Genomic DNA, 24855 nt, shown 5'->3' with positions numbered 1-24855 from the left:
CTCCTATTAATTTTTTTTTTTTTTTTTTTTGAGATGGAGGCTCACTCTGTTGCCCAGGCTGGATTACAGTGACAAGATCTCAGCTCACTGCAACTGCCACCTCCTGGGTTCAAGCGATTCTCCTGCCTCAGTCCCTTGAGTAGCTGGGATTGCAGGCGCACGCCACCACCCCTGGCTAATTTTTGTATTTTTAGTAGAGATGCGGTTTCACCATGTTGGCCGGGCTGGTCTCGCACTCCTGACCTCAAGTGATCCACCTGCCTTGGCCTTCCAATGTTCTGGGATTACAGGCGTGAGCTACCACACCTGGCCTGAGCCACCAGGCCTGGCCTGGTCCTCTTTCCCTACTACTTTGTTCCCCTGAGGTGCCTGGTGACCTTATTATACCAGCCCCAGCCTTCTCTTGCGTTTGCTGCAGAAACTCGGGAGCAGAAATAGTACGCCAAATCACAGCTCTATTCCAGAATCCTCCCAACAGGGGTGAAGAAAAAGCATTTCTGTTTTCTGTTCTCTGTTCTGCAAGGCTATGTTCTTTGCTAGTGGAGTGGAGTGGAGTGGACTACAGGCTTCAAACTGAGCTGGTTAGAATATCAATTCTCCTGTCAACTTGCAGCCAAGTTGTTGAAGTCTTCAAAATCCAAGCTTCCTCATCAAAAAAAAAAAAAAAAGCAGCAGTGATCTTTTCCAGGGTTGATGTGGGTATTCAGTGAGAGAAGATATTACATACTGATTATGGTCTTTGCCATTGATTATGATAGTGGTAGTAGAAAAACAATAACCATTATTGGCATTTACAGGGTAATTTATTTTAAAATGGTAGTGCATATTGTTACCATTATTATCAATTATTTGGTGTGACTGTTATTTCTACAAGAAAACACATATGAATTAGTTTTACTATAATAAATATAGTAAATGTGACTTGTACGATGAAACTGGGGGGAGGAAGAAAGGTGAAACCCCTATGATATACAACAGATGAGACATACCTAAACCACTGCTAGCTTAGGTATGTCTGATCTGTTGTATATTACAGGGGTTTGCCAGAACTTCCAGCACAACCAGACACCTCCTACAGAGAGCAAAATTATAGTATGTGACTATCGTCACTGAAGGTAAACGGGGTCTTAAACTCATCTTTTGGCTTCCAGATGTTCTGGTGTTACAGGAGAGTGATGGGTTGAATGAGTAAGGCTTAATGGAAAATTAGAGATCAGGGCTGCACTGAATGTGTCTCCCTGGAGAAGCAGGAAGGTTCTTAAGCCCCCATTTTTGGGATGCTTGATACCTGATGTACTTTTCACAGAATTAGACAATGTTGGGTTGCGCTGGTAATTCAGGAGTTGACCAAACCTAAATTTCCACACCTCAAAGACAGGAGTCATTGGCTAAAAGAGGTCCTCCTTTAAGACCATTCAAATCCAAATAAACATAAAAATTGAGGAAATAATAGTCCCTTATTGTCGGCACTATTCCTTGTATTATATTTCATTAGATTCCTCTAGTTGCAAGCACTAGAAACCTACTCCAGTGAACAAACACAGTCCAGAGAAGGGGACAGAAGGAAAGGTGGAGAGATGGGCTCAGAAAAGAACCAGGAATGGACTTAGAGAAGCTCAGGACAGTGGGAAATGGGTGATCTTGATGACTGGAACTAATGGAAAGTCTTGTGGGAGTGTAGCCCCAGAAATGAAACAATTCCAATCCTTTTATCTACTTTTGCATGCTTCCACTCAAGATTCAGAGTTCGGCAGGAAAGAATTTAATGGGTCACACGCCCTTGATGCCAGAAAATCAGGACCCTTTAATTAGTCAGATCCACCAAGGCTGCTTCTTATGGGAATGTGGAAAGAAGTAAGTCCCCAAAAGGAAATTAACATGCTAGTACTAAAAGAAAGTAGGATGAGTGCTACATAGGCCAAAAGACAACAAATATCCACTATGCGTATTCAACTTCAAGTAGCCACAGGTAGGAAAGGAAATTAAAAAATGGTCTGTCATTATGGGAAGACATATTGAAATTATAAAATACCTGTTGTTGACAAAACTATTTACATTTGTATGTGTGACATGTGTGTGCGTGTACAACACTTGACCTGTGAGTGAATGTTTTGTGATTATTAAACTAATAAGATAGTATCTGAGGTTAACCTGGTGACAGCTCTCATCACAGGCTTCATATAAATGAATCTAAAATTCTCCACAGTTTACTCCAAGGCATTAATTTCCCTTGTGTCAGGCAGCCTTGTAATTGGGTTGTGATGTATTTTTAATGATATTTATTATCATTCAAGTGTTTCTAGAAAACTAAATGAGACATGTAATTTAGTTGATTTATATCTTCTTGGATATTTTCTACTTCTTTACAAATACAGAGAAGCAGCCACTTTTAAATTTTATGTTTCTTTGCTGTACAAAAATATGTGAATTTTAACATGCTCACAAGAGATATACATGGTCAGATCTCTTTAAAAAGAAAATAAGACTTCAACGATCCAAATTTAGTTTGAAAGTGCACCTTACATCACAAATCCTGTAAAGCTCATTTGTGTCCTTTCTTGCCCTAATGAAATTAAGGGTTGACAAAATAGAAAATTCTGATTTTTCTAACTATAATATGTGTATTGAATGTAACAATACAGTCATCCCTTATATCTGCAAAACATTTTATACTTTACTGACTTTCACCTGCTTTATGTCACTGAAATGGACTAAGACATTCCAAGAGTTACTGCTGATTGATTTCTTGTGAGATCTGTGTCTGTCTTTGTTACCAAGGGAACCATTTCGAAATTCAGCTTAATCTGAGTTTGCCCAGCTGCACAGTTGTTAACTTTGATTTGACTGGTGTTTTTCCATTTTCATGAAACTGTGTGGTTCAAGACAGACAGAAGGTTAAAGGGTTAGTATAAGATGGCTTATTCTTTACTTAATCATTTCCTTTTTGGTAGGAAAAAGTAGCCTTGTTTTCTGAAGCTCAAACATTTTAGAGGTTCTCCAGGGGAACTCCCTCTGATGAAAGGCTAAATTAAATCTGTTACATGACCCAGGCTGACAGCTGCGGCCGTGGATCCAGCTGTATGGACTTTCTCCGATCTTCTCATTTGTTTTAAACACAAGTGGCGTGGAAGTTGGCTTCATTCCAATTACATTAAGGTCAAAGGGTCCTGGATTAAGTTAAGGCCTAAAGAATCCATGTGTCATTTAGATCTTCTATTTCTTCTAAGAAATCTAATCAGTTATCTTGATATAACATTGAAATTAGTTAAAAGCTATGTTGCTTCTCATTTGTTTTGGAGATTTCAAGATTGAAATTTTTGGAGGATCTCTCAAAAGACCCCATGAATCATCACTGTGAGTGATTTGCTTGTCCGTATGTCAAGATGTGAAGAAAACTGAAAAATAATTAGCATGTGGCACTCTAATAGAGCCTACTGTATTGGTACCAAACTAAATATCTATTTTTTGTTAGTTTTTCTGTGTCCTTAATCAGTATGAATAGTTTTGAAAACTAAAGAAGCCATTCAGATATAGGATTAATTCTGTTATGAATATTGAAAATAGAATAAAGGTTCAGATACATGGGAACAACAGCACTGGCTGAGGAAGAGGGAGTTCCAAATGGCATCACAGGATCTACCACGTGTCACAGAAAGAACATAAAACTTCTCAAAGGAAGTGGGGAACGCTCTTTTCGTAGTGTTTCTTGAAAAGACTAGGTTTTCTGAAAAAGAGAACCAAGAATAACTACTTCAGGTGGACAAAACTAGAGCAACCCCAGTGGTGAATAACCAAGACATGGCTCCCTAATTACACTCAGAATGTAGATCCCAAAGATGCGGTCCTCAGTCACGAGGGATTTGCCACAGAGATGTTCTCTCTTCCTCGTTCCACCAGTCCTTTTCCTGATGAGCTCCCCAGTGCTGACAAGCTCACCTTGTATCTGTGTAGGTCACAGCTACAGAAAGATATTTAAAGTATCTGCAACATTGATTGTTCTTTAGATTTTTCTATTTGCAAAGCTAATGAGTTTAATATTAAACCAATCCTAAATGTAATCCTTCTCTTTTGATCTGCGAGTATAAATACATGAAAATATTTTCTAGGCCATTTCTCAAGGAAAACAAAGCTAGAATTTCAAAGTCACTTTCATTTGCTGATATGCATAATCAGGTAGATTGCTTTCCTTTTTCCTGTGAGGGACAGAGTAGCCCGACTTCACTCAGGAGATGCTGGAAAGAGAAGCTGTCCTTCTTTTATCCGAGTACTCTTCCTTATGACTACGTTTTTTGCCTCCAATAGAATCATTAATCTTCTGAGTTTATTTTAAGAAAATTTAAATAATAAATATGAAAGCATAGAGGACAATTCCTGGTACATGAAGAATTCATCGTAGTTGGTTTGATTAGCTGATTGGCATACGTTTCTTGGGTAAAACATGTAGGGTAATTTTCAATCATCTTCAAATATAAACAAATCTACATTTGTCTGATATTCAGTGGTTCACTTACCACTTTTCATACTTTATCTACTTGATCTTTGCAGCAACACTGCCCTTTCCCCATTCATCCCAATATCGGCTGTTGCAAATGACTTGTCGAAGTTACATAGCTGGTAGGTGAGAGATCCTGAACTTCCAACTAGAGATTCTGATTTCTAATCCTTTGTGACAATGACCAATACACATGAGTATTTAAGTTACCAGATGTTGATGGTTCCCTACAGAGGTGAAAAATATTTTGGTTATTAAATTGCTAATTGCACATCTCCTTTTTGCTGACATTAGCTTCTAGAACCACATATATAATCTGTAATTATTTTCCCTGGCCTCCTTTCCCCAGGGTTTTGTGTATCTTTTCTTAATTACTTGAAACTGTTAGTGGTTGAACTTCTATGGGAAGTCTCACTGTGATTTTTCTAGGCTCCCTCTCTGGTGGATTTTCAAAGGGTAAACAATTTTAAAATCAAATAACTCCCCAGTGTTTCCATGAACACATGATAGTTTTGGGAAACCAAGTTCATTTTCTCACCACGAGGAACGCAATACATGTTCATTGTAGAAATTTGGAGAATGCAGAAAAATCAAAATGGCAAAATCCTAAATATCACAACTGATAATGTTAGGATCCATATCTCTAATCTTTTCTCTTTAAATTTCTTAAATCTTGTGTGATTATTCTGTTGTATTATATTTAGTACCACTTTATTGAACAATAATACATAAGCAATTTTGCTTTTTATTACAAACTTTAAAAAATTTAGTTTCAATGGGTATGTGTTGTTTCTTAGGATGAATGTACCATAATTTCCTAATTATTTCTTATCCGCGATGATTTACTGTTTCCCATTTTTAGCTAGTTTGTGCCCTTACAATATCCCTTAGAGATATAGGTATTCTGAGCTCAAACTCTAGTGTCATAATAGCTATGAATCTAGAACCACTGTCAAGGTAACCGAAACCTCTTTCCTTCTGGGGTAGCGAGTGCCCTTTATCTTTCCTTTTGTACCAATGCTTGCCATCTTGATCATGAACTCCAGCCACTTGGTGTTTTCCAAAAAGAAAAGCCAATTAATATGCGAAATGTTGTGAGTTCGCTAACTTTGCTGAAGAATTGAAGCGTTCAGTAAATTTATGGCATGCACTGCACCATTATTTATAGCATGTACTAATAGTTATTCACGGATTTATGCCAACCCCTACCCTAGTTCCAGTGTCCTTCCCAAAGCGCATCACAGCATTAAGCCTATCTCCACCATACACAGTTCTCTGAAAAAGATAAACCGTTTGTTTGGAACAGCAGCTCTGGAGTCTGGAGTCTTCACTGATTGGGTATAACCGCCACTAGCCTACCTTTCTCCCTTATACCTTTGGATTAGGGTGACTATATTTTCTCCATCTTGTTACAAAGATAATATTGTAAAGACATCCTTGTGTAAATCTTGGGTTATATGTGTGCTTGTTTCTTTAAGATAGAATCCCAGAAAAGGAATTCTTGGATCTGGATGACATACTATAAATTTATTTATTTAACAAATATTTATTGAGTGATTACTATTTGCTCTTTGTAGACATTAAATTTACAATACTAATGCTTTAAATCCCTGACTAGTAAACATTAGAAACTCATAGCCTTTATCTATTAACACTCGGGTAATGAGGATTATAGGTGTGGGCTTTTCTAGGTGTTTAAAAAGTATTATCTCATTTAATCCTGTGAGGCAGCACCTACTAAACCATTTTACAGATGGAGAAATTAATGCATGGGGATTTTAATTACCATGCCTGAAGTTCCATAGCTCATAAGTGGCAATGCCAAAACTGGAATCCCAGGAATTCTGGCACTAGGGTATATGTTAACGCTCTGTTGCATCTTAACATAGAAAACCTATACTCACGCTCTCCTTTATACTTTGGATTTTTCCAAAATAAGGCTGGGTAGTCTAGCTTATGTTTCAGTTAGATTGTACTTCCATTCTGGAGGAATATGAAGGTTGGTAATTTAGCCATGTAATTTTCAGTGTTACATACTTCAAATGCTTATTTTCTTCAATGTCATTTCTTCATCCATTTGGTCTTGAATTATAGTGATGAAAATAATTCAGATATTTGTAGTGGAATACTTTGTTCTTGCTTGTTTCAAAGAGATGCCCTGGGTAGCCCAGACTATTACAAAGATGACTGTTTTACCACCTTGGGGCTTACATAATCATCTTGGCATTCAGTAGTGAAATCAGGTAGGTGGGAAGCAAGCATTTGTTTTTGTGACAGGAGCCTATTCTTCTGCTGTGAAGTTGATTTGGAGGAAAGCTGTGGATTTGGGGAACTAGATCAAACAAATCTCTTAATTCTCTGTAAGAAGAATAGGGCCTCTTACCACTGTGGTGCAACACCAGCCCTGATGCATAATAACAGGTACTGGTGGGTGCCTTTTCCCATGCAGAGTGACTTTAGAACAGCTAATGAAATTCATTACTCATTTGAGAGAAAGAGAGAAAGAGTAAAAAGCACTATAAAAATCCAAGCCAATTCAGAGTAATCTTGGCACATACCTTATCCCCGTTGGTGCATTTCCAAAAGAAACAAGCACATTAAATTCAAGAGAGACAACCCAACCCTTGTTAAAGCTGTAAATCAATGCTGCTCAGTCACCAGTTTCACTCAATGTCTCTGCAAGGAGCAGTAGCGAGAAATTAACTGATCCCACCATCCTTGTATACATCTGTCTCTTTACACCGAGCAGGCAGCTCCCTTGCTCCAGAGAGAACTACTGGTTATATAGCCCGGATTCTCGCCATTACAGATATGTAAAGCATCTATGACAACTTTGGCCTAATCCCAGGCCCTAGACACTATGGAATATATCATTGCTATTTCTTTTTAAACTTTACGTCCTCAAAGTTGTAATGCATTGAATATCTTGAATGTTACACAATGATCAACAAATACACTGGGAAGATTGAACTTCACCAATCTATTCCTCCAGAGGCCAAAACTTAGTAAATTACATGAAGTAGACCTGCTGGATTTTGCAGTCCCATGTCAAAATAACCCCAGTGCAATATCCTAAACAGGAAAGGCCTAATAAATATCATTCATTAATTGATGTCATAGCCTGAAATGAATACCTGAAATTATGTCTTCAGATGCTTGCAGGCCATATGTTTTATGTGGGTATATTAAGGAGAGTTAGGATTTAGTTTCTCTGTGGTTTTATTCATAACCTGTGACTTGGGAACTCGGATTTGCCTATTGTACCAATTTAGGTGGGATTGATTTTAGGTAACATTGGGGTCCCAGTAAAAGATCTTCTTTGAAAGATCTTCTTGTCTCCAACGCCTTAAATAATGCTGGATTTCGGGACTAATGGGTGATAATATTTAAAAGATAGTGAGAACCCAATTACAGAAGCCCTCTCAAAACATCCATATGTCATTTGCCTTTAAACCTATGAATGACAATACACACTAAAACCACACTCTCATATCCCTACTCATTTTGGTGTGAGGAGGGAGAAGATAAAAGTATTATTAGCCACATCATGGGCTATTGCTCTAAGTACCAAAGGGCATCATATACTTCAGCTGAAGAACTCTTAGGGACATAAACAACCAACCAAAGCTAAGGCAGATGTAAGAGCTTCCTGAAAGGGTTTTACTGTACATTTTGTTTCGTTTGCTACATTTGATACCTACACACTCAATAGGGGGGAAAAACAGGTTTCAGAATAAGCCAACTGTTTCAGACTTGAAGGCCTGTGGGGGCAGTTGGTAACATAAAAGTAATATGCTGCAGGGTAAGATAAAGACTACTGAGGCCTACAGCTAAACTGGAGTGAAATACCATGACTTAAAGACAAGCCAATTAAAAAGAAAATAAATGTGGGTGGCAAACCAAACATCTGAAACATGCGTTTGCCTTTTGACCTGTCAATCTATAATCTTTGGAATTAACCTTTGCCTGGGAAATAAGGAATTGGAACTTAAAATAAGTCTAAATAGAATAATATCAAAAGGTAGCGATTCCAGAAAGACTTTTTTCACTACCCAAGACTTGCCATAGCATCTCTGTATTTTCTGCCTCAAAATACTCAGGTCTCACAGCTCTTTCATTAAATATGTTGATCAACTGAATTTCTTTTCTCCAAATATTGCGTGGGGTATTTCTTTTTTACTAAACTAGCCACCTTTCTGGAAGGACCTTCTGGATAGAATATTCACCTGGCATTACCCTTAGTTTCCTTAAGCATTTGTGAAGTGAGCTGGGTTTTTTTCTTTTTTTTCTGATGTAGAGAGTATATGATGATCCTTGCCATTGGCCCACTATGTTCACATTTTGTTTTATATTTTTATATTTGGTAAATTATCAAAATATATATTGACTGCTACTTTGAGAAGCCCATTAGCATTTATTAAAATGTCAATGAAAGTTTCTAGGGCTTTATCAGAAGAGCTCTTCCAAAAATAGCCTTAGGAGTCAAAGCTATCTGTGTGCTTTGCAGAATGAGGAAGGGTGGCACGTGTGAGTGTGGGGAAGGAAGAGTTTGGGTGGGAAGGTATCTATTGATGTCACTTATATGAAAAAGAAAAATAATTTTTTTCACTTATGAGATCACTTTAGTGTTCAAATTTCATAAGAACCACTCAAATCTCTAGGAGTCCCAAAATAACCCAGAGGACTACCGCTTTTCACTTAGGTTGCATAAATGCTTCATCAAAAGGGTTAGAGGACTCAGATTGTGTTTTTGGTTTTCTGTTTTGGATTTTGTTGTGTTTTGCAGCAGGAGAGGGTCCATTTTTCTCACCATATGAGTTCTGTACAACTGGAGCAAACACATCAACCCTATAGTGAAACACAAATGGAGCAAACACATCAACCCTATAATGAAACAGTCACATTTCTCCCTCTATTTTTATTTTTGGCACTACGAGAGGCTTCTTTGAAGGGAGCGCATTCCCTCTTGGCTTCAGGAATCTAATGCAATGTGATTATCGGGCTATTTTTTCAGACTTATCCATTTTCACCACACTGCATCCATAATAGTCCTGTCATTCCGTTCTATTAGAAAATGACCTAGCTTGTCTCTGTAGAGACAAAGAGGCTCAGAGCCAAGCAATTAATCCTGACACAGGATCCATGTGTTCATGACAACCAAGACCGCCTGTGATACTTTGATTGCTAGCAAGGTGCCAACATTTTCGAATTGACCCAAGCAGAACTCACAAGGAAGTATCTAATTCAGAAGAAATGATGATAATTATCATAATACCATAGCAAGCAAGCAGAAGGCCTTTCTTCCTGTTGACAAAAATGTACATAAACATCTATTCTGAGGATGTGATAGGGCTGGGTATCGTGAACCTTGGGGACTTAATAAGAACAGTTTGCATTTCTGAGGGAGATATCAGGTATTTTAGGATTTTCTCATATTATTTCAAATCTGGAAATAATAGTTACGTGGCTTTGCCCTACATTCCTGGAGTCTCTGTGACTGCATTGGAAGGATTGTGCAGTGTCAAAGCCTCAATGATAACTAAGAGATGAAATCCAACCAGGCATAGAAAACGGAGATGGTATATGTCAGTGATTAATACCATATTTTCTTTTCCTACAGCAAGAAAAGCCTAGGCTTCTCGAGCCTTTGGATTATGAGACTGTCATTGAAGAACTTGAAAAGACCTACCGGAATGATCCTCTTCAAGATCTCCTGTTCTTCCCCAGTGATGACTTTTCAGTAAGTCTTCTCTTCTCAAGCCGTCTAGATTCAGGAGGGCCCTACAGATTGGGTCGCTGTCTTTCTCTATAGATTCAGGGAGTCCAGCCCTCCCTGTGGCCACCCTACATCTCAGTCTCTGCAGCAGGAGTTCACATCCAATAATAGAAAGTACCCCAGGGCCCCCTCAAGTTGAAAGATCAGAAGTTTAGTGAGTCAGTGGCCACTGGCGACTGGGAGGAGGCCCAGGACACAGCCTCGTTCCAGCTGGTATTCATGTGCCTGTCAATGTCCGGGTTTCTGACCACTGCCTTACCTCGACTCACAGAGCACTTCCTCCCTCAGCCATTTCTAACTGAAAGCTTCCAAGCAATTGAAATCAACCAATGGCAAAGACAGGACTCTATTAGCACAAAAGATGCAGTTCTTAAAAATCACCCTTAATCTTGGTTTGCCTTTCATAAGGAGATATTGACACTTGGGAGCAAAGAAAGGTAGGCTAGAACATCTTCATAGAGAGATTTGAGGTCTGAGATAGTCCCCTTTAGATGCACACTACCACATAGAGAGCCTCTGAGGATAGTAGAGATAATGAATGAAAAGGAAATTCGCGTTGCAAACAAACACAAAGTTCTGGATGGTGAGCACCCACATGTTCCAAACATAACATACTGTTACTTTGTGGTCTTAAAGATTTTTAAATTGTTATCTAACTATGCAAACAGAGATCTCAGTGGGCAGTTAATAAATTTTCCTGTCTCTTCCTAAAAGAAAGGTAGTCTCAGACATCACAAACTTCAACATCTTAAAGCAAATGAAAAGGCAGCTGAAGGGTACCCGTGAAACAGCCATTGTCCACGCAGACCTCTATCAGGGAGCATGGGTCTCAGTGCCGACACATTCCTCAAACAGCCTCAAACTTCCATTTTCTCTCTTACTTTGAGGGCAGGTCTGGCTTCTGGCTTTTAAAGGGGTGTTTTTTTTCACCTTCCTCCATGGATTCATGAAAAAGAAGGTATATGGAAGTTAATGATTTTCTGTTTCAAGTATGAAGAATCATGGAAGAAAGGAGACAGATTTGTAAATAGGAAAAAAGAAACTCTTCCAATGTTTTTCAAAATTTTAAACAGCTTCCACTTGAGTGCTGGCACATTTTGAGAGAGACTTATCTCGTGCAGAAATCTCATTTCCGTGGTTGGACCAGGCCACTGGAAGTTGAACTGCAAGCATAAAGTTAAACCACATTTTTAAAAATTCCACATCCTCATTTTCATTTTTCAGACTGAAGATTAACCTGATGAACAGTTTCTTTTTTTCTTTCTTTTTTCTTTCTTTCTCTCTCTTTCTCCTTCTTTCTTTCTTTCTTTTCTTTCTTTCTTTCTTCTCTCTCTCTCTCTCTCTCTCTCTCTCTTTCTTTCTTTCTTCTTTCTTTCTTTTTTTTTTAACCAAGTGTCTCTCTGTCACCCAGGCTGGAATGCAGTGCCACAATCTTGGCTCACTGCAACCTCCACCTCCCAGATTCAGGTGATTCTCCTGCCTCATCCTCCCAAGTAGCTGGGATTACAGGTGCATGCCACCACACTTGGCTAATTTTTGTAATTTTAGTAGAGATGGGGTTTTACCATGTTGGCCACGCTGGTCTCGAACTCATGACCTCAAGTGATCCACCCATTTTCGGCCTCCCAGAGTGCTGGGATTACAGGGGTGAGCCACCACGCCCAGCCTTGAATGGCCTCTTTATGTCAAACAACACCAAAAATCATGAATCCAGGAGCATCTTTTCTCCTAGTTTTGTCCTTCAAAAATATGTCAAATGCTACTTCAAGGCCTCCTAGCTCAAAAAGAAAGTAGAGGATGCAGGTAGATGGACTGTAAAGTTTGCAGCGAGTTTGGATTGTTTTGGCATCTTTCCATGCTCATTTAAATTGAGGAATGTGTCTGTTTACTCCTTGATCTTTACCGTCCTTAGCAGTGTAATGGAGAATACAATAGCTCTTTATTTTTCCAATGTGAACATTCCAATAAATACACTCAACTATTTTATTCCATGGCTGCTTAAAACCCTTCTGTGGCTCCCCGACTGCCTTCCAAATGAAGTGCAGTCACCTCAGCATGACCCAATGCCTGCTTCAAGATGTGGTCCTTGCCCATTTCTCAAAGCCATAGCCTACTCTCTCCCACCCCATTCCGGCCCATCATACACAGTCACCCTCATTCCCAACTGGGGTAAAAGACCAGCACAGTTCCAAACATACTATTCTATAACACACCCCAAACCATTTCCTTCCTGTATTCATTCAGCAAATACATGATGTATAATACCGAATACTGGGCATTACTCAATGAATGGAGACAGCAGTGATTAGACAGAAATCACCTGGGGTTCTAAGGGAGCTTATCTTTTGGTGGGTTTACTTATTGAAGGTTTACTTATTCCAAAGAAAACGGTAAACCAATTAATTTGCCAGATAATTCAGATAGAGACCAGTTCTATGAGGAAAATAAAACCAGGGAGAATCTGATGATAGAATCTGAGTAGGGTAAGAACTGCGTTGGTCTAGGTGACCATGGATGAGCCTCTCTAAGAAGGCGACATTTAAGCTGAGTTCTGAGTTCTCAAGAAGGATCAGCCATGCTGGGGAAGGTGTGTTTCAGCCTAAAGGGATAGCTGGTGCAAAGGCCCTGAAGAACTCTAAGACTGGAGATTGGTATGGCTGGACAGGATAAGGCATTTGCATCTTATTCTAACTACAGGCAAGGGCAAGTCACAGGAGTGTTTCAAGAAGGAAAACAAATGACTGAGTGTGGATTCCTAAATATTAAAAGTTCATCTGGGCTCTGTGTGGAAAACATAAAACAGGACCTGGAGGAAGTGGGGAGTGTGGTCCAAAGAATCGTTCACAATTAATCTCTGCCCAAGAGATTTTCAATGCCACCTAATCCTTACTATCAGCAAATGTCGCATCCTCCAAATGGCTAAATTTTAATTTGCATTAAGCAACTGACAAACAAAAGGATAGTATTAGATATTATCTCTACATAAAATTACCCATTTTTGAATAATATGTGGAGATTGTTCCTCATTTTTCCTGCTCTACAGAGTACGGCTTGGCAAACTTGGCACCAAGGTGGCCCTTGGGTGACCTGCTGCCTATTTTTTATGTCCCATGAGCTAAGAATGGTTTTAATGTTGTTAAAATAGCTTAAGGAAAAAAGACATTTCCAAACACATTAAAATTATCTGAAATTCAAATTCTGATATCCATAAAGAAAGTTTTATTGAACATGGACACCATTCCTTGACCTCTTGTCAGTGGCTGTGTTCATGATGCAAAGGCAGGGTTGCAACAGAGTTGCAGTAGTGGCAACAGAGACATTCAGCCGGAAAAGATTTATTCTTCGATGCTTTACAGAAAAAGTTGGCTGACATACAGTACAACTGCATGCGTTTTTGGTTTTTATCCTTACGCTCTTTGTGGAATATAGGCGTGTCTGTAAATCTCTGATGTTGCCTGCTTCACCCACAGCCTATGTCACATTTTAGGGATGTGGTGCACCAACAGGAAGTGTCCGTGCAGTCGGCAAGCATGTCATTTCCTCGGCTCTCCCTTGAGCAGTGGGTGAGGCTCCTCTGGGGTGTGTGGGGTCGATCTCCACTGAGCCAATGTGAAGTGGTCATAGAATGACCACCCCAATCCCAAGACATCCCGGGATGGAAGGGGAGGGGCAGCTCCAAGCTTCCCACCCCTACCTCTAAACATCTTTCATCCAGTTTCTGCCCTGCAGATTGGAGAATCCAGCTCACTCGTATGTTTCCACGTTACCAAGCACCCACACTTGCAGCACACATGATTCATTACTTGGTTTGTTTAATCAATATTTATTCGGCACCCACGAGCTGCTGAATATAGAACAGCACTTCCTAGACTAGTGAGACTGACAAGAAAAGCAAAAGCACTGTGTTTAAGGAGCTCATGCCCTTTTATGGATGAAAAAGCAAGTTGACTTAGAATGCTTCTGGTTAAGAAATACCAAGAATCAGAGACTTCATCTGGTATCTAGTACACCGGAAAGATTACTTTTCACCGAGGCAGTATTCTTACATTGTGACTGTATATATTAAAAGTGTTTCTCTATTCACTCTGCTGTCCCAACCGCCAAATACCCTCATTTGCCTGGACCACACCTCCCCTCCAAGAATTGGCTTTGTAACTGGTCCTCCTGCTTTCTTCTTTGCTCTGCTTTGATTCGTTCACACACAGTACTCAATGGAAGCTGTTAGGAACACAAATTAGATAACGCCATGCCTCTGGCTAAAACTTCTCAGTGACTTCTCATTGCCTTAAGAGTCAAAACCAGCTCCTCCCATAACCCCTGTCATCCGGTTCCCCATGATCTCTGAGCTCTCATCTAGCCTGCTTTCCTCAGTCACTGCACAGACATCAAGCATTCTTTCTGTTCCCCCAGGTTGCCAAGCTCATCCCCTCTGTAGGGCCTTTACACTCTCTGTATAGCTGGTTCCTATTTTTCAGCCACAACTCAGTTTAAATGTCACCTCTACGAAGAAGCATCCCTGACTTCCGAGCTACGCTGCCCTCACACCCAGTTACTTTATAACGTTACCGCACCTGCTTCTCTTGCTAACACTTAACACCACTGGGAAATCTCCTCGTTTGCTTTCTCACTCCTCTGTCACTTGTTTCTCGCTGTTGGACGGTCGCCTCTGGCAGGACAGAGGCATCTTCTGTCTGGATCGTTGAAAGATTTTCAGCAACTAAAGCAGAACTTGGCACCAAGCAGAGGGAAAATAAATATTTATTTCAGGAATTATCTTTCAGAAACATCTAGATTGCTATTTTATAACATAATGTTGATCCTTTGACTACCTTGAGGAACCAAAGCCTATTCTGAAACAAAATTCTTGAGAATAAAGAGGCTGAAGTAATTGACTTTGCTTGATAGTGAGGAAAATACTTCCCTCTTTGGCACAACTCAACTCAACAGATAACCTTAAAAAACAGCACTAAGAACACGATTTTCTTTTTAAAGAGGCCCATTCCTTCCAACATAGTGCCTGGTTCCTAGCTGATATCAACAAAGCTTAGTTTTCTCCTTTTAACACTTTTTTTTAAAGAGATGGAGTCTCGCTTTGTTACCCAGGCTGGAGTATAGTGGCAAGTCACTGCAGCCTCAAAGTTGGCCTCTCAAAGTGCTGGGATTACAGGCATGAGCCACTGCACCCAGCCCTCTAACACTTTCATGTACTTCTTCACTTACTCATTCACTTCCTTTCTGTTACTAGGCAAGGGACAGATCAGTTCACATCTGTACTTCAAGTACCCAACACAATGTCTTGTTCATGGACATTCAATAGATTATCAAACATGGAATTAAAACAGTTTTCTTCCAGGTTAAGGGCCTGACACAGAAACACTTTCCTTTATTTTGGCACACCAGGTAGAAGCTAGTCCTCCCGGTATGTGGGTTCTGGGACTGAGCAGCATGAACTTCTGCACTACATGTGTCCTGATGATTCACTAAAATAAGCAGTATTGATGTATTTATTAAACCATTAATTGCAAAAACTTATACTGCTTCAATAATTGTATTTGCTACTTTTGTTCATCGTTCTTTTTCAAGCTGGTAGTAATCGAAACTTTAGAACAAAACAAAAAATAAAGAACTTAGTCACCAAAGTGTGTGACTCAGTAAAGCAGGCAAAGAAAGTAAGAAAAGAAAGCAAGTGCTAAGAAAAATGGTTTCAAGGACACACTGAATCATATTGTTAAATGATTCTGTTTAAGAAGAGACTGATGCAAAATAGCAGGAAAAAAGTTGAGAAAGTCAGAAATGAGTTTCTTCCTGAGCAGAAGATGTAGAAAGCCTGAGATGGGATCATTTCTGGGAAATACAAAACCATATTAAGAAAGTTCTGATGTCTGAAAGCTGATGAGACTGTACACTGTGTAGGAAGACCGCCTATCAACTATACTTCAATATTGTCCACACCAGTAAAACTCTTATTTCATCTTACCTTCATGGACCACCTTTGGTGATCTAAGCTGTATATATCCAGGACACCAATATGAATAAGAAGCAGAACTTACACTTGAACAGTCACACTTTCAACACTGGGCAGTGTGATTTTCAAAGTCAAAAGATTGTAGTCTATGTCACATAACTACAATCACCCAAGAGGCTCATTATCTTTTCAAATTCCATCTTCATATTAGTAGGTCAGAATTGTGTCCCAGGGCACTCCAGGACATTCTGCACTTTTCACTGGCTACTATTAAAACTCAGAGAATTGTGGATATCATGATATACCAATGGCTTGTTCTTTTCATAGTATGTCTTCAGCAATGAAAAGCAAAGCAGATGGTATATGGGGACTTCTAGACAAAACCACAAGGGTCATTATAGAGAGGAAGCAGAAAGACTTGAATATGTTTTAAATTGCAAATCAGTAAGGTCATGAGTTTTCTTTCTTTTTTTTTTCCAGAGACAAAGGTTAACATTTTATAAGAATCTTAACCTCTTTTAAAAAAAATCTGTGGCTTTTGAGCCTGAAAAGCAGGCTTTTAAATGGCTCCTGGTGTTCATGTAAGAACATTGTAATTGCAATTTGAAAGCTAAGTAATAGTCTTTGTCGTTAGATTCTTTCTATGTTATAATATTCTTCTCACTTACAAGCTAATGAAGTTAAGATTTGGAAAGGCTGTTGTTCAAGGAAATAGAGCAACTGGAAGGACAGAAATCTAACATAAGCACCTTGACTTTTACTATTAGTTTCTGTCTAAACAGCATGCTTTTGGTCAGATGCTTCTTAGAAAAAGAAGGCACACAAGTTGGGGGAAATATTAACTTCCTGAATCCCACAGTGAGTGATGCCATTAGAAAATAAGTACTGTACTGCAACAGTTCTAGTTGCTTATTTTATTTCAGTAAGAATGTGTGTGGGGACCCTGGTCTGTGTTTGATTGTGCTAAGAATGTATGTCCACACGAGACGTGGATACAAATGTTCATACAAGCATTATTCATAATAGCCCCAAAATGAAAATAACCCAAATAATCCATCAGCTGATGAATGGATAAACAGAATGTGGTATATCCATAAAATGGAATGTTATTATCATTCAGCCATAAAAAGGAATGAAATGTTGATACATGCTACAATTTAGATCAACCTTGAATACATTGTATTAAGTGAAACAAGCCAGTCACAAAAGACCACACAGTCCACATATACGAAATGTTCAAAATAGGCAAATCCATAGAGACAGAAAGGAGATTAGTGGTTGCCATGGGCTGGGGAGATGGGAAAATGAGAAGTGAATGAGAGTGGATATGGGGTTTCTTTTGGGCATGATGAAAATGTTCTGTAATTAAATAGTGGTAATGGTTGCACAACTCTGTGAATATACCAAAAACCACTTAATTCTATACTTTTAAAGGATAAATTTTTATGACATATCAATTATATTTCAATTAGATATTTTTTTAAAGCCGTTCTATGTACTAGGGTAGAGGTGGTGTATGTGATCACAGGAAGGATACAAAAGAATCATGAAAACATATATCTGGATACAAGCACTTTATTCTTTAAAGGAATTAATGGGACATAGCAAAGGAGTAATAAGGAACATGGCAAAACTTATTTTACAGTTATTATATTTTACTCCCAAAGCAGACGTAATGTGCTTGCTTATAAACAATAAAACACACAGGTAAAATGACTGGCTGAATTCATCAGCAGCATAACTTTTGGGCCTAAAGGTAAGCTGCAGACTTCATGTGTGCTACAGAGAGTAAATAATAGCATTTAGGGAAGAGAAATGTGTGTTGGATGAATTAGAAAGCTTTTCAAAAGGAACTGGCACCTATACAAAACCTGGGATTTTGAAAGAATGAGGAAAGAAAAAGACTTTGGGAGAGGCAGAGGAGCATAGGCAAAGGCCCTGTGCAGGAATGAGGCTGGTCCCGAAGGACAAATGCGGGCAGCCAGGTGGGATGGAGCCAGTGAGAGTTGGCAGTGCTGGCCTGCTCTTCAGTCCATTTCCCTTCCCTAGACCATGTCTGCAGGCCTCGCAGCAGGCAGCCCTCTTTACCGGGCTTTCTTGGATGGTAAACTCAGACCACAGACCTCAGAGTCTTTGTCAGGGGGAGGTCCTGGTACAGTAGGTATCTTTATATTGTTGGAGCAACTCGTTTCTATTAATGCTCACATCTTCCCATATGTAGAATGTTTGGTCCTCACCTCTTTAGAGGAGATGAGACACATTTTGGAGCCTGGAAAATAAGTCACTAAAAAGAAGTGAAATGACTAGTTTGTCAATCCAAGAGTAAAACACCTTGAACTTCTTACAGACTTCTATCACTACCATATACCAAAATACTATGACACTGCGTCCCCTTGCTTAACTTGGCTGGAATGATGACTATCCAGTAATAGACAACTGTTCATTATTTGTGTATTTGCCATACAGTTTAACCCCAGCAAAACAAGAAAGGCTTTCCTTTTAAAGCACAAGTCAGGTACTAAAGTAATATTCTCATGTATTTAAACAACAAGTAAGATAAAATCACAATACTCTTCTGAATGTGGTAAAAGATGTTTTTCAAGCGACTAATGTAATCTAAGGACATTCTCTAATAGAATAAAAGGCAATCTCAGTGTCTGAAAAATTTAGGTTAAAATCACTTTTAAACACGTGCTGAGGGTCATTAATCATGAAATTTTAGTTAATAATCCTTACTGTGAGGCTTGTAAGTCCCCAAGCTTAGGCTGATTGATTAAACACCATCATTTTGTCCTCCTTTTCGAACAGGTAGAAGATACAATACTGTTAGAGGAAGCTTTTCTCAGCCCCAAGATAGGATAAGCAGCCCTTTTTCAGACTTTTACAGTGATCTTTGGCCAACTGAGAGATGGTCCTGATGTGCTTGGAATGAAGTCTTCTGTAGCCAGTGTAGCCAGCAGATTGGTGGCTGTTACAAAACCCCCAAGACCATACACGGCAGGCTACAAGGAACCAGAAAGTGACAGGGCTGCAAGGGAGGATGTCTGAATCTCATGGACCTGAAACTATAAACACAGGCCTGCATGCATCATTTCAGGACAGTTTTTATTTTCAAATGCCTGATCTCTGGACAAGAGATAGGCTCCTTATGAAATCCTACCGCCAAAGGAGAAGCTCAGCTGAGTTCCACTGCAGTTTCAGATCCGTTTTATGCTATTGAGCTATACTAATTGTTGACCAGAGTTTTATAAAAGAGAACAGGAAGTCTCTTGTGGTCAAGACAATTTGTAGTGGTCTGAAAGCATCTGATTCTCAGAAAAGAAAAAATTCTTTGTAACCATATTAAAACCCTTACCAAATATGATTGTTTATAGTTTTCTTCTTATTTGATCAATTCACTTTTGCTTCAGTGGAGACACATTAAAGAGATCTAAAATGAGAAGAAGTGCCACAGTTTTTAAAGTGGAAACTTGTGGAGTCCTTGCACTTTTTTTTTTTAGATGGAGTTTCACTCTTGCTGCCCAGGCTGGAGTACAGTGGCGCCATCTTGGCTCACCGCAACCTCCGCCTCCCGGGTTCAAGCGATTCTCCTGCCTCAGCCTCTCGAGTAGCTGGGATTGCAGGCATGTGCCACCATGCGCAGCTAATTTTTTTTTTTTTTTTTGTATTTTTAGTAGAGACGGAGTTTCTCCATGTTGGTCAGGCTGATCTCGAACTCCCGATCTCAGGTGATCCACCTGCCTCAGCCTCCCAAAGTGCTGGGATTATAAGCGTGAGCCACTGTGCCTGGCTGTCCTTGCACTTTTTCAGACAACTACTCCAGTATTATAATAAAATACAACTAAGCTCGATAGCACATTATGGGCATGCATTATATATGCATTCCCTTTCCTATACCTTGTGTAACCTGCACAAGACATTAGATGTGCAATAATTGCACATATTGTAAAATAATGTTTTAGATTTATCACATGGTTCCAAGAGCATGATTCAGCCCGTTGTCTTATTTAGTAAAAAGTCAACATCATTTTATAACAAGAGCTCTCCAGGCATTGTACTCATGATTAAGCAATTTTTGTAACCCGACCTGAATGAATTCGCAGTCTCATAAATTGGATGTGAACATTACCTTAGTATTTGGGGACCTATCTAACTATAGGACATTACTAACCTAGTAGACATGTGATTACTGTTACGGGGAACCCAAGCCTACATTCCAGAAACTTATCAATAAAACAAACAAACAAACAAAAAGCTTCTTAAATCAGCTAAGTGTTCCCGTTATTATTATTATTTATTGAAACGGAGTTTTGCTGTTGATGCCTTGGCTGTAGTGCACGATCTTGGCTCATTGCTACCTCCGCCTCCCAGGTTCAAGTGATTCTCTTGACTCAGCCTCCCGAGTAGCTGGGATTACAGGTGCCCGCCACTACACCCGGCTATTGTGTGTGTGTGTGTGTGTGTGTGTGTGTGTGTGTGTGTGTGTGTGTGTAGAGAGAGAGAGAGAGAGAGAGATGGTGTTTTGCCATGTTGGCCAGGCTGGTCTCGAACTCTTGACCTCAGTTGATCTGCCCACCTCAGACTCCCAAAGGGCTGGGATGACAGGCATGAGCCACTGTGCCCGGCCCACTGTATTTTATTATGTCACAGAGCAGTGATCGTAGTGGGACTGTGAGTTTACTACATAGATGGAACAGGGAGTGGTTTTGTCACATGCAAAGTATGATGAAGCCAATTCAGATCTTATTATTTACGTTTTACTTAATTATAAGCTTAATTTTGAGCCATGTTACTCTACTCTCCATCAGACTTAAAAGTATTTTTTAAAAAGTCAAGAAAGCAATGGAGACTCTAGTGGAAAATGAAAAAGAGGAATAGCTTGCATTTTTGTATAAAAAATTATTAATAATGGCCATAATATAGAATTTTTTTTGAATTAGAGAGAAAAATGTCTAATGTTCCCAGTATATTATAATATGTAATATTCCCTGGAAACCAAGCAAGTAACACCATGTATCCGTAAATTATCCATCCAAATAGGAAACAAAGGCATCTCAGATAATTTAAACTCAGCAATAATCCCCAAAGCTCAATTTAGGCATGGTTCTTAATATTCTACTCCAAAACTTCAATATAGTTTATTTACTGTTTATCTTCTAACAGAGTGAATAGCATAAAATAAGCAACTTGAAGAAAGGAACTCTAAAGGAATTAAAAATGTCAAATGTAGGCCAGGCGCAGTGGCTCATGCCTGTAATCCCAGCATTTTGGGAAGCCGAGACAGGCAGATCCCTTGAGTCCAGGAGCTGGAGACCATCCTGGGCAACATGGTGAGACCCCGTCTCTACAAAAATAAAAATAAAAAAAGTGAAAATTAGCCAGGCATAGTGGTGCGCACCTGTAGTCTCAGCTACTGGGGAGCGCGATCACTTGAACCCCGGATGTCGAGGCTGCAGTGAGCTGTGATTGTACCACTGCACTGCAACCTGGCCAACAGAATGAGACCCTGTCTCAACAGCAGCAACAACAACAAAGTAAAATGTAAATGTAAATAAGAAGATCCACATTGACTCTATCTTACTTTTCATGCAAAGCAACCACTCCCTGCTCCATCTGTGGCACTATGCTTGCTCCCTGCACCTATGCCTGGTTTGAACTGGTAGCCACAGCTCTTCTGAGCTCTGTTCATACAGCTGCAGTCAAATCCTGGAGCAAGTGCAGTGGCCCAGGGAGCTCAGTCCGCAGCTGTGCTTTAGGGCGAGCATTCGTTTTCACTAGCGATGTATCTAGATCCTAGTTTTCTCATTATTTTTCATCTTCTGATCTTGTTAAATCTACATGACGTTCTTCCTTTTTCATAGGATACAAACCCCGTGCTTCCCGACATGCATGTGCACATGCACACAAACTCACACCAACACATCACACCCGTTCACACGTGTACAGACACATGCACACTCCACACACACAACACTCACCACACACATTGCCACCACACATACACACACCACACACACTGACACATCACCCCCATTCACATGTGTACACACATACACATGCAGACACACTCTACACAGATTCACATACCACACACCACACACATTCACACCACACATACACACCACACACACTCATACCGCACACACACACCACACATACACACACCATACTCTACAACACACTCTACACACACACAACACTCACCACACACATTCACACCACACATACACACTCATACTGACACATCACACCCATTCACACGTGTACACACATACACATGCAGACATACTCCACACACATTCACATACCACACACTTTCACACCACAAATACACACCACACATACACACCACACACACTGACACATCACACCCATTCTTATGTGTACAGACACACATGCAGACACACTCCACACACATTCATATACCACACACCACACACATTCACACCACACAGACACACCACATACATTCATACCACACATACCACACATACACACACCACACTACAACACACTCTACACACACACCACAACACTCACCATACACATTCACACCACACATACACACACACACCACACACACTGACACATCACCCCCATTCACATGTGTACACACATACACATGCAGACACACTACACAGATTCACATACCACACACCACACACATTCACACCACACATACAGACACACCACACACACTCATACCACACACTGACACATCACACCAATTCACATGTGTACATACATACACATGCAGACACACTCCACACACATTCACATACCACACACACCACACACATTCACATCACACAGACACACCACACACACACCACACATACACCACACACACACCACACATACACCACACACACTCTGACACATCACACCCATTCACATGTGTACACACATATGCAGACACTCTACACACATTCACATACCACACACCACACACATTCACACCACACATACAGACACACCAGACACACTCATACCACACATACACACCACACACACACTCACCACACTACAACACACTCTACACACACACATTCACCACACACATTCACACCACACACACACACCACACACACTGACACATCACCCCCATTCACATGTGTACACACATACACATGCAGACACACTACACAGATTCACATACCACACACCACACACATTCACACCACACATACAGACACACCACACACACACCACACACTGACACATCACACCCATTCACATGTGTACAGACACACATATGCAGACACTCTACACACATTCACATACCACACACACCACACACATTCACACCACACATGCACACTGACACATCACACCCATTCACGTGTATACACACACGCATGCAGACACACTCCACATGCCTTCGCATACCGCACACACCACACACATTCACACCACACACACACTGACACATCACACCCATTCACATGTGTACACACATACACATGCAGACACACTCCACACACATTCACATACCACACATACCACATTCACACCACACACACACACCACACACACTCATACCACACATACACGCAACATACAAACACACCACACACACACACCACACATATACATGCCACACATACACATACACTCACCACACATACACACACTCCCCACACACACACCACACACAGCACACTTACACCACACGGACCACACATACACTCACCATGCACACACCATGCATATACACACCACACATACACACACTCACCACACACACCACACATACACACACACACACCATACACATCCACACCACATATCCACACCACACATACACACACTCACCACACATACACACACACCATACACACATTCACACCACACATACATAGACACACAACACACACGCCCACACACCACACATACACTCACACCACACATACACTCACACCACACACACACTACCACACTCACATCACACATACACATGCACTCAAATACAACACACTCATGTATACACACTAACACACTCCACACATACTCATTGCACACACACACTACACCCAATTGCACATGCTCACAGACTCAAACCACACACATACACTGTATACACACCACATACACAAGTACACACACCACACATACACACACACCACACACACTCATACCACATACACATCACACACACACACCACACATCTCACACTACACATGCACATACACCACACACACACACCGCGCCACACACACTCACCACACATGCTCACATAACACACACACCGCACAAACACGCACACTCAAATGCAGCACAGTCTCATGCACACACACTCTACACACTCATTGCACCGACACACCCACCCAATTGCACATGCTCACACACACACACACCACACACATATATGCTCCCACACTCTCTCATCCTCTTATGGAACACACATATACACCCAGTCAATAAATTCAACAAAGAATCATTTAGGTATCCAACTAGCACTGAGGTTATAAGTGAACAAAATAAAATGTGCACTTACCGAGCTTACATCAGGAGTGAAGAAAAGAGAGATTTGGAGAAAATAGGAGTCCAGGATTGGAAGAGAAGGAATGATGGGAAGGACACCGCCCTTGGTGGCAGCGCTGCCAGCAAAGGCTGTGAAC

At 40.3% G+C, this 24855-nt stretch overlaps 1 protein-coding gene across 17 annotated transcripts in view; it reads left to right on the top strand.

The window, feature by feature from the left end:
* Positions 1-24855, top strand: part of DOCK10 (dedicator of cytokinesis 10) — a 280766-nt gene that overhangs the window by 98922 nt on the left and 156989 nt on the right. For all 17 annotated transcript variants that reach the window (XR_012421525.1, XM_074010334.1, XM_065526527.1 and 14 more), the window contains exon 2: positions 10113-10232. Coding sequence is in view for 13 of the 17 variants with exons in the window: in XM_065526527.1 (XP_065382599.1) it covers positions 10113-10232 (120 nt within the window). In the remaining 4 variants the exon portion in view is untranslated. The remainder of the gene's footprint in view (positions 1-10112; positions 10233-24855) is intronic.

This window comes from Macaca fascicularis, chromosome 12 (genome assembly GCF_037993035.2).
Source record: "Macaca fascicularis isolate 582-1 chromosome 12, T2T-MFA8v1.1".
Classification (NCBI taxonomy): Eukaryota; Metazoa; Chordata; class Mammalia; order Primates; family Cercopithecidae; genus Macaca; species Macaca fascicularis.
Note: the sequence above shows the minus strand (reverse complement) of the source record. Positions and strands in the feature narration are given on the sequence as shown.